The 17,642-nt window shown below is 42.5% G+C and overlaps 1 protein-coding gene across 2 annotated transcripts in view; it reads right to left on the bottom strand.

The window, feature by feature from the left end:
• Window positions 1-689: 689 nt before the first annotated feature.
• The window catches only part of ptprn2 (protein tyrosine phosphatase receptor type N2), a 153,813-nt gene continuing 136,860 nt past the window's right edge, over window positions 690-17,642 (bottom strand). For both annotated transcript variants that reach the window (XM_063483625.1, XM_063483626.1), the window contains exons 16-22: window positions 14,048-14,125; window positions 10,881-11,000; window positions 9,688-9,854; window positions 7,266-7,319; window positions 6,191-6,255; window positions 4,176-4,249; window positions 690-2,130 (exon numbers count right to left, since the gene is read on the bottom strand). In XM_063483625.1, the coding sequence (XP_063339695.1) occupies window positions 2,059-2,130; window positions 4,176-4,249; window positions 6,191-6,255; window positions 7,266-7,319; window positions 9,688-9,854; window positions 10,881-11,000; window positions 14,048-14,125 (630 nt within the window). In that variant the 3' untranslated portion in view covers window positions 690-2,058. The remainder of the gene's footprint in view (window positions 2,131-4,175; window positions 4,250-6,190; window positions 6,256-7,265; window positions 7,320-9,687; window positions 9,855-10,880; window positions 11,001-14,047; window positions 14,126-17,642) is intronic.

Genomic DNA, 17,642 nt, shown 5'->3' with positions numbered 1-17,642 from the left:
CTTGAAGGGCTCCCTTAAAGATTTAGCGTGTCACCAATTTGCGTTAATATAAGAAAGAAAACACAAATGATTGAAAATACCCCGAAAGGCACACTTACGACTGTGTGACTGTCGTATATTAGGAGCAAATATGTCTTCACAAAAGACTCTTTGAGACAGTTTTATCAGCCATTGTTTGCAGGTGCAGCTGTTTTAAGCGATTATGGTCTAATAACAGATTGTACACCACCTCCCATTTCTAACAGCAGACAGACAAACCCCTGCAACAAGAGAAACTGCAGACAAAACAAACAAAAATAAGAAAAGAGGCTGTCTGTTGTCAATTAGCTGAACGTGGCATCCTCCAGTAAACACTGATTGAGGTGGACTCTGACTGAACTTTCTCCTCTCTGTAATATTGCAGGAGGACCTCAGTGGGTGAAATACATGACTGATTTCATTTCAAATCCCAGCCACTTTCTCCGCTGACAGAGCTGGTGAACCAAACATTTCATCTGTACAAACCTGCGACTCTCTCCCAGATACAAACCCTCGGGGAGCACCGTATAGCTTTTTCTCTGTGACTTTACCAAGGCCGCCATTCAATCAAGTGACTCTGGCTGTGAGGGCGGCCTTCTCGCTGCTGTCTGTGCGTGCGCGAGTGTAGCAGACGTAACATCACACACGAGGCGGCAGAGCGGTATGGTCCGTTCGGATTTATTATCAATCTGAATATTACTTCTCACACAAAATATATAGTTCTCATTGAGGCTCTCAGTATACATCTTCAATAGCACTATGTAAGTTTTCATAAAGTCATTTGTCGTCTATACATGGAGGGATTAATCGGTCATGTTGCACAAAATGTCACAATATACCATACCAGTGATGGAGGGACAAAGAAATTTAGCAACAATCCCAATATATGGTCTTCTTAAATATATTATTACTATCCATACAGCATGACAGTATTTCTAAATAGAAGCAATAACTATCTCAGTTAGTATATTTCACATTTACTATTAACAGAGATGTTTATGCAACAAACAGTTGGTGGCGTCAAATGTAAAAACAATACAATGAGGAATAAGAGAACAGCTGATGTGTTTCACAACAATCATGACGTGTGGGGGGCTCGGAGTCGGAAAACCTGCGGTTTAGTACGACAATGAGATGTCTCAACCCAAAGTACAACAACGCACACGCTTCAACATCTGTACACACGATGTAGTAGCTGATTCAGATCACAGAGGAGAAACGTGTGAGGAGCTCCAAAAGGCTACATCGATTCATTTAGAGGATATAATCTGTACAATAATACGGGTTTTACAGGCAGGAAGTTCATTTACTTTACATAGCACTATAGTTTAGAGCTGCAGTGATTAGTTGGTGGAGAAAGCAAAAAAAAGAAGAAGAAAAGAAATGCCAATAAAACCTTTCTCTGATAAAACAATGATTTATATCTCAAGATTTCAGACTGTTAGTCATATTAAAAAAATACATTTTCTTTTTTTTATCAACATTTCCTAAACTGAACGATTAACCGGGAAAATAACTGTTAGTTGCAGCCTTACCATAGCATGTTTTAATTGTGCCGGAGATCATTTTCTAAGCTTTTTGCATCAGTTTTTTTCTTTTTTTTGCTCATTTTGGAACAAAAATCTTCACTTGACATCACGTAAACATCTCGTCAGTGGCACTAGGATGGTATGTTCAAAAAAACAACGTCACAGTTAAAGAGGACCGGGGTTCATACTGACAAAAAAATCTCCCAGCGCGGACGCTGATCGGACAGCACTGACTGATCGCGGATCAGCGGCCGTACGCTGAGGGAAATTTTGTGTATATGGATCCAGCTGAGATATCTGGCACGACATTCATAAGTATACAGTATATATAGAGGTGAAGAGGAGGCAGAGGGAGAAGAGGGAGAAACAGAGCGAGGAGAAGGCAGGCCAGAGAGAGATGTCAGTCTTGAGTGGGCAGAGGAAACCGGTGCTCAGCGAGCGAGAGGAAGGTATATGTGTGTATGTGTGTGTGCTGGGTGTGAGGTGGTGGGGGGAGTGGGTTGCGATGCCTTCACTGAGGAAGTGCTTTCAGGATGGCGTTCACCTCTTCTGCCACGGCTGTCAGCGCGAACTCAAACTGCTCCTGAGGAGGAGGAGGGGGAAGGAGGATGAGGAGGAGGGGGAGGAGGAGGAAAGGACGCAGGGAAGGAAAAGGAAGGATAAAAGTTTTACTGTGTGACCAAGTGGAATGGCATTTCAGAATGACTGGCAGCTCCCGACCCTGCCCCTGATGTGCTTGGCCACAGTCTAGAGGTGAAGGTGAGCCTCTCTCCGAGCTTTCAACTTAAAGCGTGTGAGCAGCCGGGACCAGCATCGATCCAGCCAGGTGTGTCTTAAAATGGAGCTTTTGAGTCAAACTGTCTCTCAGCTTTCTCTGCTCGCCTGTGTGTATGTGCGTGCGCGTGCGTTTGAGTGTGCATTTGTTTGCGAAACCGACTCATAGTTTTCCCCGAGGAGCGCAAAAGGGGCTGATTGATGTTTGCCCCATGGACCTGGTGTTTTTATATTCCTCTCCTCTCTCCAGGCTGAGGGGCCACGGGGTCCTCTCACAGAGAAAAGGTACGTAGGAGTTTGGAGGGAACAGCCTTTAGATGTGTCAACACACAGGCTGCCATAGTCTGGCCTGAGGATAGGCTAAATCAATACAGAGGAGTCACTGGTGACCGTGCCTTTCGCTTTGCAGTGGAGATTATCTGGAGTGCTGATGTTTTCTATTTTTATGTGTCTTCTCAAGTTGTGATGGGGCCAGAAAATATGTAAGTACATCCATGTTTATCTCCATCGCAGTTACAGGTGCCCACATCTATTCCCAAGTTAGGTTTAAAGTTTTGTGCATTGGAAGGGAAAAAAACAAAGATACTTCTAAATATGAGGGTTTGTGGACGCTGTTCACCTTTACGCCACTGGGGGGAGATCAATCTCTGCTCGACAGATCACAAACGGATGTTAGTGAGGAATGAAAAAAAAACAAAAACGGTCACACATGTTGTAATTACTGCATGTTGATGTCTGTCAAAAATTAGTAACCAGAGTAAGGGGAGAAATTAATGCCCCTTTTGTGAGCTTTGTCCAAAAATAAAACGGCAGCATCACGAAGAGGGGAGAAAAACAAAAAAGAACACGATTGGTTGCTCAATCCTCGAAACCTAACTCTGAATTTCATACCTCATTACAATGTAATTTCTGTGCAGACCCAGTATGAAACCATAAAGTGGAATCAACAATAGTCTGATATAATTTCACTTAGACTCTTTTGAAGAGAAGAAAAAGCAGAGAGTGCCCGGAAAGCTTTCCTGCGCTGAGCAGAGCAGGGCCGTAAAAGCAGCACTAATGAACCATCGAGGAACACTCGAGTCTGTTAGCATAGCACCGGAGTCCATAAATATTATCACCCGGCTCTGCATGGAGGTTCGCCTTTATTATTTTTATTATTATTATTCCTTTCCAATTACAAGAGAGAAACAAAAGACCCTTCCTCCCTATTATTTGCATTAGTGGATAAGAGGAAACGCTTTGTTCACACCCTAAACTGCTCCACATAATAGTGAGAGGTGAACGACCCGCTGTGTTAGAAACTGTTTGGACTAGACAGACAGATGCTGTATGAGACGAAGACAATCTAAGAGAACATTTTTGATTATTGGTTGCCATTTTTTATGCAATATCAGCCGATTCCTCTCTCAATCTGACTCAATATCTTCTCATCTATATTTAACTTGGTTGTATATTGTCCATGTTCTGGTTTTGGACTTCATCACACGTTCTGAAGGACATTTCTTTTGACATTTGAGATGTTACATGTTCAAGTCATGAATCTTGCAATGCTGCAGTTTGAAAAATATTTCTGTGAGATATCTTGGCCATCCTTTTATTTTTGCGGCTCGTGAAATGTGGACTTATTGTTTTACAAGACAATGTCGTTCTAATCCTGACGCAGCTATCAGTTACCCCATCGTTTCCCCAGAAATGATCCCATGTGCACGTGAAGCAGACAATCCTTGGTTTTGAATGGCTGCAAACCCTCCTCCCGCTCTCCTTTCTCTGCTCTCCCCCCCTACTTCTTTCTAACACCCCCCCCCCCCACACACACACACACACACTTCTCTAACTCAAAGCCGGGGACCTTACCTTTGTCTGGACCATGCCAGCTCTCTGGTCTCTCAAGTGCTCCAGGGTAGCGGCAATATCAATCTCTTTAGCACCTGCAACAGACCGAAAATTGGACTGAGTTCAAAGCAGTGGAGTAATCCAGCTCACATCTGTCAATCTCTCTTTATACTGGGCTCCCTTTGGAAGAGCGCAGCGATTGAAAATTATTACATTCATCCCTCGAAAGACTTGGACAAGAGCCACTGACTGTTTCTCGATAAAATATGCAAGAGGATATTTTTGGGCCCTGGTGCAATAATGCATTCAAACACACCACACACTGGCTTCCATGTGAGAGTCGTGTTCAAAAACCGGTTTAGATGATGTCCATGTAGGCAGTCCACTAATATCCAAGAGTGTGCACGTGCACATATCAGCAAATAAATTACAATGATTTATAGCAGATCTGCAGCAGTCATTCTGATGATTAACCCATGCAACAGTTGCCTGCCTTCAGCAGGGATCAGCTGCTGTTGAGCCTGTTTTGGCTTCACGAGTCTGTGAAGTTAATCTGGAAATCTTATTCCACTTTCAGATTTATGGATTGCGAGCAGCATGCCAGAGCTCATTTGAGGAAACTGACACAGAGAGATGTAGAGAGCAAAACCCGAAGAGAGAAAAAGGGAGAGAGCCCCTGAACTCTCAAGATGGTTTTCAAAGTGAGGCAAAGAAAGGAAGCAAAGGAGATGGAGCAAGAGCGTGAATGTATGTATGCGTGTGGGTGAGCGAGAAAGAGACAGAAAAAGCGGGATTTAATGCGGCTGGACTTAGTACTCAAAGTGCTCCAGTGCTTTGACAAGACTTTCATGTCTTAGATGGGCTGAATTCCAAAGTTAGGCTGGAGAGAGGCTCTCAGAGAAAAGAAAAAAAAGCTTTGTAGAGCGAGATTATGTACATTTTATATATCTGGTTCAAGAGCAGAAAAGAAAGGGTTAAAAGAGACCGAGTGGCACCTTTCATCAGCACGGACAACAGCGAATTCATCACCGAACTACATGAACTTAGTGCTGTTTTTCAGAGACGCGAGGGGAAGGTCTGCGTCCGTCTAACCTGCTCTAATGGAGCTGGATTGCAGGGGGAGGGCGAGCAGGCAGCGAGGGTAGAGGGCAGAGGTCAAAGGATAAAGGGCAGGCTAATCTACGGGGGGGGGGGGCTTAAGGTGCACAACAATAGATGTTTATGTCTCAAAAGAACTCAATAGACAAAGCTAACTGAGCATTTTGTTTATTCATGAACACTCTCTAGTCGACTCTTCTTATGCTGGCGTAAAGATTCAACTAAAAACTAAAGTTTTCTTTGTCACACCGAGATTAAAAAAACAAATCCATCCTCAGACTCTTCCTGTTTTACATGTAATGACACATCCACACCACAAGGGTCATTTTCCTGTTGTTTTTTTTGGCTGTTTTAAATATAAGGTACTAAGATTTGTGATTATATTAGAGACAAAAAACACAGCCTGAAGTCCAAATGTATGACACGCTGATGATGTTCACAGTTTATGGTTTACATCGGTATCAAGCGGGAACAAATGTCAACAATTCTCAGAGTGAAATTAGAGCGCAAGCCGCAGACCGCTAAGAATAAATCAAATCAAATTCAATAAGCACAATGCTGCCATTAAATATTAAATATTGATTCAAACCACTGGAGCAAATTGCAGATTCTGATTTAAAATGTATTTTGCATTTAAACATTTTATTTCCATGCATGTGCTATCTAAATTCATGTCGCAGCTGCTGAAGCAGGTCAGCGTGGCGTGGAGGTAGCTTAAATAGATAATTACTAATGTGGGTTCCTTTCTCATTTCCCTTTTCTCTGTTTTCTCTTTGTTCTGCTCTCTCCGCTCCTCTCCACGGCTTCGGTCTTCGCTGCCTCAGAAAAAGTCACCCTCTAATGCATCCCCAAGACCCTCTGTGGAAAATGAGAGGCTTTAGTGTTGCCGGGGCAACACTTCAAGCAGAAAGAGTGAAAGGGAAGCCATTGATCGTTACCTTTAGCCATCCTATTGAGGACCATGTCAATCAGAATGTAAGTCCCACTCCTGCCAGCTCCATCACTGCAGAGAGTCACAGAGAGAGAGAGAGATCATTAAGGCGGCAGAGTGAGATGCTTTAATCTCAGAGTGTTTTTCTTATAAGGAAACAAATTGCTCATTTACATCTGCATCTGCGCAAAGACTGTCGAGTATGTTTAAGCACAAATTAGCCCGAGCACACAGACGTGTGTTTCTCCGTTCGCGCGTCACGTGGTGGATAAAAATCAAAAAGGCAAAAATCAATAATCACACTTAACATTCTTGCAAAAATACCTGAGCAGATCTGAATATTTGATGATGCAATGAATGTGATTATGTTAAACCTTTGCACACAAGCGTACGTGTGGTCTTGAGAGCTGCATGGCAATTGGAGAGAGGGGATTGGGTTTTCTAAGGCACACTGGGGACAAAGGCTTTTAAATGCATGCACCTCAGGAGCAGAGGAGAGGTTGAGAGGCCAGGGGCGGTTCGAGAACAGCTTTTTGGAGAGCCTTGCTTTTCCATTACTCCAGAGATAGCCCCATGAAAAGGCTTCCTTTGTGCCCACCGGCCATTCAGCGGCTCTGCATGTTAATTGCAAACAAGGCGTGGACATCGCTCTAATAAAGGCAAAGCCAATAAAACAGGAGAGCGGCCCGAGCGCCACAGCTTCATTAATCCACTGCTAGACACTCAGTCCATACAGCTCCTTCAGAGGGAGAGTAGGCTTACTGGCCCCACGCATGACTTAACAGGATGTGACTATTAAAAGTGACCAGACAGATACCTGGTGTTTAATACGAACCAATCAAGGCCAGTTAACTAACTCAACCAAATGGGAAATGGGAGTGTAATCGGCTGTGCCATGTTATTTACATAAGAACACAGTGAGCGGAATAAACAGCAGCTCTGGTGGAACCAGATAGAGTGAATGGACTGAGCGGGTTTAAGTAAACAGCCTCTCTCCTCCAACACATAGGCCACGACAAACACTCTCTGTCCCAAAGCAGCAGGGTCAGCCGCTGTCACAGGGTTCAAACGGTTATACTTGCCTGCAGTGGACAATTATCGGGCAAGATCGACCTCTGTAGCACTTGTTAACCTTTCTGAAATAAAAAAAAAGAGAGAAAAGTTATTGTCATTGCAAGCTTGGCATTAAGCTGTCTTAAGTGCACAGGCTGCTACATCGATTCAGGAAACAATTCTTTTATTTATTTCTTTTTCTTGAATAATAACAATAATAATCAAAACAAATGTGACTCGTGAGGGACTTGGGGCGCTGTGGTCTGGACGAAATAAATGACGGCAATAATCAAAGGGCCAAACACAACCACGAAAGACGCTCCCTCCTGTCAATCAATCACGTTAATTTGAGCACAGAGAGAGAGAAATCTGTGTCGCACCCTCGTAAATAAATTGAGCATCATTTCAGGCGGCGTTATTGTGACATGTGGGTGATGGATGTGGTGGTGCGATGTTGTGATTTGCCGACCGCCGACGCATTAACCCGAGCCAATTACGAATGTTATACACCACAGGCACGGCGAAGGCCAACGAGCCTTTTCACACCCCGCCGTTGCCATGGAAACTGACTACACCGAGAGCTTCCGCGTCTTTCCATTTCCTCTCGTTTCCCACCTTTCAGTGACAAAATGAGAAGTAGCTCATGGTATCTATAGCTGATCTAAGCTTGCGTGCACTAATATGTTTCGTATAGTAAGTATAATGTTTTGCATGAATATAAACATTGATAGCTTGTGCTATATTTTTGTAGTTTTGCCATGTGAATGCTGTATTTGTGACCAAAATTCTTAATAGTACTTAACATGTTTACCAGTATTGAAAAGCACAGGTGTGTTTGACTTAACGTCATTGTGAGCTGTGCTGTTTATCTGTGAAGGTTCCAATTATAGAGGACAAAAGCAGCCAAAATTACAAAAAACAAAATATTTAATAAAATACATAAAATAACACAAATAAGTGAATAAATATGGATATTAATACAAAGGTAAAAAAATGCCCAAGAAAAGTAAAAATCTTTTATGTTTAATTTGGTGCATTTAATGGCATAGTGTGTTTGTTTTGGCACATTTGGTCCTCCATACTTGGTGACTTTATTTATTAAGTAAGTTTATTAAAATACATGTGCTAAAAAATTGGACATGGTAGAACTCTTTGCAATATAATTCGATGCTTATTTGGGAGTAGAAGTGTTTTCTTTTTGATGCTTTTTTTTTCTTTGCAGTTTTATGTGAAATCACATTGCATACTAATGCATACATTTTAAAAATCTTGTTTGATATCGAAAGTATGACTAAATCAGAACACGCCTTCAGTGTAACAGCATACAGAGACGGTTGGAGTTCCCATGCAAGCCAGAGGAAGGAACAGTGTGAGGCAGAGTAGGAGGAGGAGGAGGAGGTGGAGGAGGGAGACTGAGAGTGGAGTGAGAGAAAGACAGTTTGTGCACAGGCCTGGCTGAGGAGACACAGTTTCCAATGATCACTTTTGTGACTATGCAACTGGGCTCATATTACTAGCTGCAACATCACAAAAATGACACTGGCAACCGCAAAATACAGAGTTGGCCAAAACCACAAAACCGTGAGTGTTGAGTGCATCGTGCGGATCTGAGACCTCTGAATCTCCAGAGAGCTTTAGATTCCCAATAACCTTCAGCAGCATTATCGGAGTTCAATCACGGCAATTTAAGCGTGAGGGAGATCTCAACAGCAGGGCAAACAGTGTATATGTAATCAAAACACAAGAGAAACCATTACAGTAGTGTCTTAAACGTAGCTGACTGCAAGCAGATTAATTTGGAAGAATGGCAGCAACTCTGTCGAGAGAGGATGACACGATAAAACTACAGCTCCTCTTTTTCTTTCATCTGCATAACAAACCAGAGGGACAGGCTTCCATCTACAAATCAGATGCATCTATTCTTGCGTGGAGGGCTTTTCCTATCCCTCCTGGGTATTCCCAGAGGTGCTACTGCCGCTCTTCTGCCAGAACATATTATATGGAAAACAGAGTAAGGTTATTCAGTCACTAGCTTTCCCCCTCTCCCATGTTTTTAGTGAGACAGCTCTCGTTTAATTGGGTGTTTGAATTAGGTGGTGTTTTTTCTTTCTTTCTTTCTTTTCTTCTCAAGCCAAGCCAGGCAGTGCGGGGCTGTTAATTTGCTGCATCACATGTGCTGGAGGGAGGTGAGGGAAATAGGCCCAAGATGAAAGGGATAGTACAGAAACACAGTCCTTATTAGAACAACCATTCTCTAGGACACCAAAAGGCACTGGGGCAAAAGGGAGAGGGACCAGAGAGGCGCTGACAGAATACAGAATATAAGTGGGGGTGATTAAGAACAAGCTCGGGACAAAGGCTGCTTAGAAAAAAAAAAGGTGGAAATCTGTCTGAAAATCTGCTGAGCTGCAGTGTTTGTTTGAGGACCAACCGGCTGGATCGCCACTCTACCTGCGGAAGTCTAAGAGGGTCCTGGCTGAGCTGGGGATCCCACGGTCCATCCAGGACAGGAAGTGGAACTGAGTGACGGTGCGGGTCTCGTTAGTCTGCAGGTTCTTCAGGTAGAAGCTCCGTACCAGGAAGTCCTCACACCAGATGTGCTCAGACACCAAATTCACCTAAACGCAGACAAACAGAAAAGCAAAATGTGATGTTAGGTTAAGGAAGGAAATGAGGAACATAGACACCTTCTTATAGAAATGTCAGGGTTTGTTTTATGCCAAATATTTCAGTTTTCATTCACTTTTTAAAGAAATTAGAGGTGCACCGGTGTAACTCACAGACATAATAATGACCTCAGCCTGTCAGCAAATGGGATGGTTTTAGTGTCAGTGGGCGATTTGTCATCTATTGCATCACATCGCTTCCACCCAGGCTAAATATTCAAAGATGGTGTAACGATTGATGAAGGCGGGGTTGTGATTGTGAAACATCAGTATTGGTCTCATTGTGCTCCCTGCTATTAAATTAGAGATATTTTGTGGTGAAATGAGATGTGACTAAGATACCAAAGCAGGTGGGAATAATTTGGCCATTTTGATTGATCTGGGGCATTGTTATTGTTGGTATTATTATGATAAAATAAGAGATTATTATGTTTTATAACCCTTTATGATTTTAAGTCTAAGATCCTGGAGGGACAGGCTCTCATACTGCTACCACAGTTTATAAATGCTACCGCTTAGCATGGAGTTTTAAGAATAGTATGAATAGATCTGTCTTATTTTTTAATGCTTCTCTTTACTTTTGGAGATTTTTACCCCCATAGCTTGCTCTTTTTCGCCCTTTTTTGATTGCTACTCTTCATACAAAGTTGACACACCAGCTTCATTTGGTGAGGAATCATACACGGCAACTTGATTTGCAACATAGGAGGGTTGACGTTTTGAACTTCCATGAGTGCCCTATGAAAGGTTAAAGAGATTTGCCACTGAGACCGCTTCACTTCACTTTAGCGAAAGTAGCTGCACTGAAGCTGTTCACTAAATGTCATTTTTGCAGCGCTGTTAGCACCACAAAGTAAATTATATTAAAGTGGTGCACAAACTTCAGCGCGTAAAATCCAAACCTGTGTGGTTAGAAACCAGCTGAAGTAGGAAAACATGTCTTTCGTGACCCTTCTGTTTAACCTCTTTCTCAATCACCTCGTATATGTGGTAGACGTCGGATCCCTCGTCGGGCCAGTAGTGGTGGCACTGCTTCACTCCATTCTCCGACAGCGGGGTCAGCATGACGATGACGACGCAGCCGCTCTCCCACACCATCTACACGCCAGAAAAGAGACACCCATCAGTCACACCCTGAGACGACAAACCCTTTCATATGCGACGTTCCAGTGGCCCTAATGTGTAGCTAACCCGCAGCGCTGAGAGCAGCGCGTTGAGCGTTAGTGATACACGGCAGCGTTGTATTACAGTGAAATTGATTTCTTAATCTTCATCCAGGAAGTATGAATAAATGTCACCTCTCCGTGTGTGACAAATGATAAATGTTGGGCTCGAGCAGCAGGAGGGCGCGTCATGTGTCGCCCTCTCTCTCACGCTCTCAGTCGTCTGAGCGAGATCACAACATCTACTGCTCTGATGCTCCATTTCATCTTATCACAACCTAATGTGTCCTTGGAAAAAAAAACCCAGGCCCACGGCAGCCATTAGGAAAATGAGGAGGAAACGTGGGTTTTATGATTGCTATAAAAACACAATGGCCTTGACTATACACTAATCACAAGCTTCTGTGATCCAGCCCAGTGGACACATTACACGCCAACTGTGCCAACTGTGCCAGGATGTGATGAGATTAGGCAAGGTGATAATGTGGAGGGGGGGGGGGGGGGGGGGGATATTATCCATTTAGTCTTGTACAATTTAGCAAATATTTGATGGTAGAATGTAAAAGAGCATTCATATTTTCCACCTCCTATCTTCCTTTTTTTGTTTTTGTAATGGGATTAGCAATTTACAGGCTCCAAAAAAGACATACACCAGCTACACTTGATTTGCATAGACAAAAAACAAACAGAAAAAAAGCCTGAAAATGACCTGAGTTGTGCCTCTGTGAACTCATGCATGGCTTTTTTTTTTTTTTTTTGCATTCTGAGAAGGAGGGAGGAAGGCCCAGCAGAGCTAAGGTAATAGCCAGGGAGGTGGAGATAGATGGAGGGGCAACGGATGAAGGGATGGAAGAATGAGGAGTGGAGGATTAGAGCAGAGCTGCCTTTCAGAGCACTGCCTGGGGCCGGTGTGGATTAGATAGGACACAGCAAAAGATTTGCACTCCTGCACGGTCCATTTGCATGAGAGTTGCCAGTGTTACCCCCGTTTGTTTACTTTTAATGGGGTAAAGAGTGTGTTTTTCCCTCATGCCACAATCCAAGGTTAACCATACTGAATAATGAATGGCTGCTAAGCATTCCCAGACACAGAGCTGATGTTCAGCGTGTCAATGTGTGGCTAATTTTCTATTATTTTTGCTTAATTGGGAAAGATTTAAAGATGAGTTAATGGCTAAGTAGCATTAGATAATGGAAATGGATTTATTCACCTGTACGGGAAAAAATACAAGCAAACAAACTAGCAGACATACGAGAAAAAACCAAAATTATAATTAACGCCTTATTCATTTGAGGCACATTTTATTCCTATTTCAGCTGATGTGGCAATTAATGTACAATTTTCAGATAAAAGCCTCTGAGTTTTTCCTTTTTAATTAGTTTAAACACCACATGAGGGCAAAGCGTGTATGCGTCTACGCTTTGTGGGGAGGTTTAAGAAGTCATTTTACAACAAGTAAATATTCTCTGTTTGGTGTACAGCACCAGATCATGCTAAACTTGGCTTCTCCACCCACCGCACAAATCGCAAGCAGCCTCCAACGTCTGTGCAAACACAAAGTCAGCACTATCATAATGATTCAAAATGAGTATCCGCTCAGTACAAGACGCAGAGTGCAGAGTGCAGGGCCAGCTGGTCTGTCAGGATTTATGCGCCACACTTTTACATCCTGGTCACGGCTAGCTGGAGTTACTTCACCATATGGAGGTGATGGGCCCACTAATTACAACAGTGCTGTCCTATTAACACATAAGACTGCCATTTGGCAACCATGCATCATTTAAGGCACACTTCCGCACAAGTTGACATGTTTTACAATAGCCTAAATCTGCTGATTGATTACAGGTCCCGCTGACATTTATGGACATGGAAAAGAATGCAAAATAGGTTTGAGGGGGGAAAAAAGCCCCACTAATATGAGCAAATATCAGCATTATTTTAAATAACATTAGGTCTCCTGAGGCGTGTATAACTAGATCCTTATATAAAACTAAAAAGCTTCAGGTCTTGTGTACATATTCAGCTGCTGACACTTTTTGATTGATGAGTAGGAGCAGCAGCAGCACCATTACTTCTCTACCAAGTTTGTGCCTCTCATGAAATAACATTACATTTGAATGTAAGCATGCATTTTTCCTAAAAATATACAATTACCCTTCATCTTACCTCTGTTTGAGGGATGATTATGCTGTGCTGGAGCCACGGCTCCTATCACTCTTTCCAGTGTGTAAACAGGAAGTTTGTTTCCGCAGACTGAGTGGGGTGAGAAGTGACTATGGGCTACAATTTCAGGAGTTTTCTCACCTTTGTTTGCTTACATTTGGGGCAAAGTGACACCATTAAAAAGACATCAAATTAGGGATCACACTTGGATCACTTGGATACAGATAGAAATCTGACAAATCCAAGGAAAAATGGGAATACAATGACCTCTTTTGCACCAACGTGGTGCCAATTCTGCACACATTTCTGCAGGTTTGAGACCCGTGGCTTACAGAATCTGCGAGCTGAATATACCAATTATTGTTGGATTCCTTGTGGCAGACCCTCACGTAGCCACTGAAGTCAGTAGTTCCAACTTTGGGCTGGTGCCAGCTTTTTGGCACCAGCACTGGTCTTTTAATAGTAAAAATGAGTGGGACCAGTTTTAGATTAAGCTCTGGCATTGTGCCAGTGGAAACAGCAAAGGATCATCTTTTATGATTTCTAAATAAACTTAAGGATTCTAAATTCTAATATCCTTGGTATAGTTTAACTCACTCTAAATGCACAAACATGTGTTTAGTGTTGGTGTGTTCAGCTTGATTTCCTCGCTGATCCACCACAGTAATCTTGACACGCCTTTCTTGGACACTCACTAGTTGGATAACCAAATAAAACCTCTGGGTCAGAAACTGAGTACCTCTGCTGTGGTTCTTCCCTCACAGCTGTAGACACAAACAAATAAAAAGATGAAGGATGGACAGTTAATAGAGTTTTACCTGCCAGAAGTCTGCCACGGTGGAAGCTAGGGGACCCTGCGACGCGATGTAAGTAGGGTTGCGAGGGTCATGGTCCATCTGGGAGAGAGGGAACAGAGTGTGACATAGTGTGTGGTTGGTGACTGGTGGATGAAAACATATTGTTTGGTTAAGACTTCCATGAAATTTCGTTTCTGAAATGGATGCAGAAACGAAATGAGATCAGCATCTATTGATGAAAACACTTGGCTTTCATTCCTCCTGCAAACCCTGTCGTATTCAGGATGCGAGTATTATTACAGGGGTGATTAGAGGAAACTAGGACATGGAAGTAACTGCATGCTGTTCGCTGGAAAAATGTGGATGTTAACACAAGCTGAACACATATTTGAAGGATAGGTTTGTAGCTAAAAAATGTTTTAAAAAAATCACTCTTTTAAATATATTTGGACCTTGAACTTTCCTCTTTATCTGCTAGGCAACAGGCACCTCTAATGTTGAACACAACAACTCATATTCAACGATTTTCTATGCGAGCAAATAACTGAACCTCTCTTTTTAAAAGCTATATATGGTATGAAGAAAGATTCTGTAGCTTCTCAAGGGGATTAGTGAAAAATCTTATTTCCAACTACCTGAAATTTGCAAAATAACTTCAATTCACTGTCGCTATTTTTCACTCTTACAATATCTTTGTGCCCTCAAAGACTTGATGAACTGCTTTCAGAGCTCCTTTTTTTCATGCTTAGCTGTGTTTCTACATGAAACACAGCTAAGCATGTCACTGTCGTGGGTATTTAACGCCTGGAGTCTCCTAACACGAGGGCGCTGAATGCTCAGGTGGGGACATAAGGACACAGTTTGAGGGATGTGATTGAGATTTGAATGAAAATAAAATCAGCAATCAGATTTTACTGAATTAAGTTTCTATGGTTAACCTCTCGTGCCAGGCATACCAGTGGGGAACATGTTTGACTTATTTTGAAGGGAAAGATTCACAACAATGTATTCTTAACGTATTTTTGACATCATAACGATAGATGACTCAAATAGTGCTGTATTTTTTGCACATGCAGAATAATATCAAATATTGCAGACTTTCTAAAGAGTGCAGGAGTTTTTAAAAATTGACGCTGGTGCTCAGCACTGCCTCCCTGCAGTAAGAAAGTTTTGGGTTCGAACCTCTTCTTGGTTAGCTGGCTGAAGGTTTAAATGTGAGCATGAATGGCTTATTTCTCTCTGTTAGCCCAGACTGGTGACCAATTTAGGGTGCATCCCATCAGGCTACCCTGCTTGCTGGGATCGTCTCCTGCCCCCCTGAATTGGATAGGCGGGCGAATGGATGGTATAATTGAGTCATTGCTTAATTAATCTTCCACTGACTGACATCCACCAATGGAACTGAGTGCTTTTTTTTTGCAGCACCGCCCTTAAATCTAACTGGGAGAGAGGGAGACACCTTCAAGCTGAACATCACAGTGACAGCAAGCGACAGGGTCGACTTTAATGGCGTTTTGATTTTTTTATGAAATCCCTTTTTTATGCTGAAGAACAACTTGTCAAGGACACTTGACATGGCCTTAAATGTTAAAGATCTAGTTTTCTCATTTCACATCTTTGCAAATTTCTTAAGCTCATTTGTCTCACTCATGGACCTTGACACGCACCCTTAAAAGGAAAAATAATTATGGAGGATTTCTCCATGGCTCTAATACTACCATGACACTTCTCTCATGCTTAATATCCTGAACGACAGGATTAATTCTTAATGCTTTGAAAAGCTGATAAAAAAAACAAGCACGCAAGTTTAGTTGAATTGTTAAGAAAAATCAACTTCTTTGTTATTAATCCAAGTGTTTGGAATCTTTTTTTTGTACTTTTTCGGTGGATTAAATGCGTTAAATTGTTTTGTTTATTTAAATCTACTCCCAGGCAGTGACGTAAATGTAAATCAACCTCAACAGAAGCAGCATTGTCAGATGCCAGTTGTTGAAAATCATCCTTCGTTGTGTAAATGATTATTTTGGAGATTTTGGTTTTTTGGAGTAGTGAAATGCTTAATGCAGCAGATTCTCCTGGGATTCACAGTCGATGTTTATTTATGATTTATAGTTTTTATCTGTATAAGATGTCAGGCAGGGTGTCAGTTTTCATTGTATATGTAAGAAAACAACCACCGGGGAGCAGAAACGAAGCTCGAAGCTGAACATGCTCACCAACGCACGCACACGGACCGGCTGAAACTGAAAAATGTTGACAAAAAGGACTCATCAATGAAAGAAACACTGCGTTCATTACCTGCTGTTACACGTCAATTAGCCATGTCCGCTTTCTTTTTGTCTCTTTTTTGAATTCCTCACATGGTTTGGTTGAAACAAAACAAAGTAAAAAACAAATCTCACCCGCAGAAATAAAAGGGTGATGTCGAAAGCTAGTGCCTGCACTCCGTTTAGCCAATCTCAAGGACACAGACATGCTGTAGCTGTGTGCTGACATCCCTGCATGAATACTAAAGCGCTAACATGAAAGAAAAGTCCTGCATTTCAGCTGTAGTCTCCCTGCCATTGTGGGAAGAAGATAGACTACAGTAAGAAAAAAAAGAACGAAAGAAAGAAAGCAAAAAATGCAAAGAAGTGCTCTTTGGTTTGAAGTAAAATAGCTTGTTCGAAAATAGCTCGCACAAATATCTGTTCACCGTGAAGCGCTTCAGCTTTCAACACCTCGCTGTAGTGCCTTGATCCCTTTTTTAAAAAATATAAGATTGAGAGCTCAGAAGCTAACTGCCAGCTCGAGCTCATCTGAGTTTGAAAACAAAAGCGAGGGAGAACAGGCGGGAAATCGGGAAAAGCCAGAAAAGGCCAGACAAAGACAAAGACGAGCGGCCTTTGACCACTTCTTGCCGCTGTGCATTCCTTCAAATCATTCCTCGCGCTAACGATGATGTACATCTGGGAGCACTGGCACCGTTTGTGGTCAAGCATTAACCATTAGCCGAGCTTTTCACCGAGTGTGCGTGTCACCCGGTGCTTCGCAGGGAGCTCAGATCGCCCCCTTCCCTTTTCCTCTCTGACCCCGGATTCCCAGAAAGAAGCGACAGATTATTTACTCGTAGGCCGCTGCCCCTGAAGCTAATGAGGAGGAAGAAGCTGCATTGACAGACATAATTATCACAGTTTTGCTGGGCTCAGCCAGGGGTCCCTTTTGTGGTGTAATTACTGTCCTTTCATCCACACACCACTGCATCAGCCATTACTGTATTTCACCCATCTTCAACATCCGCCTGCATTTCTGCATTAAGCCGCACCAAAACAGTCTTGCAGAACTTTTTCTAATCGAAAATCTTTCCGTACCTTCTTCCTCTGATTGATCGACGTTATTGCGACATTATTCTATAAGACGTTGCACTTCAGTGCTGTTTAAATAAGCTAAAAACCTCTATGAATATGCCATTAGTGAATATGGAGAAATAAATAGACCACCTAAAAGTCTCCATTGTTTGTTTCTGAAGAGTAATAGGCTTTTAGTGCAGCTGCGTGCACCCCGCCCCTCCCTCATCTATCTCCTTGGAAATTTTGGCACTGTATTTGAAATGCATAGTTTCCTGTTTCCCTTTGAT

Source organism: Pelmatolapia mariae, linkage group LG9 (assembly GCF_036321145.2).
Source record: "Pelmatolapia mariae isolate MD_Pm_ZW linkage group LG9, Pm_UMD_F_2, whole genome shotgun sequence".
Lineage (NCBI taxonomy): Eukaryota > Metazoa > Chordata > Actinopteri > Cichliformes > Cichlidae > Pelmatolapia > Pelmatolapia mariae.
The sequence above is the reverse complement of the archived record's forward strand: the minus strand, read 5'-3'. Positions and strand labels throughout refer to the sequence as shown.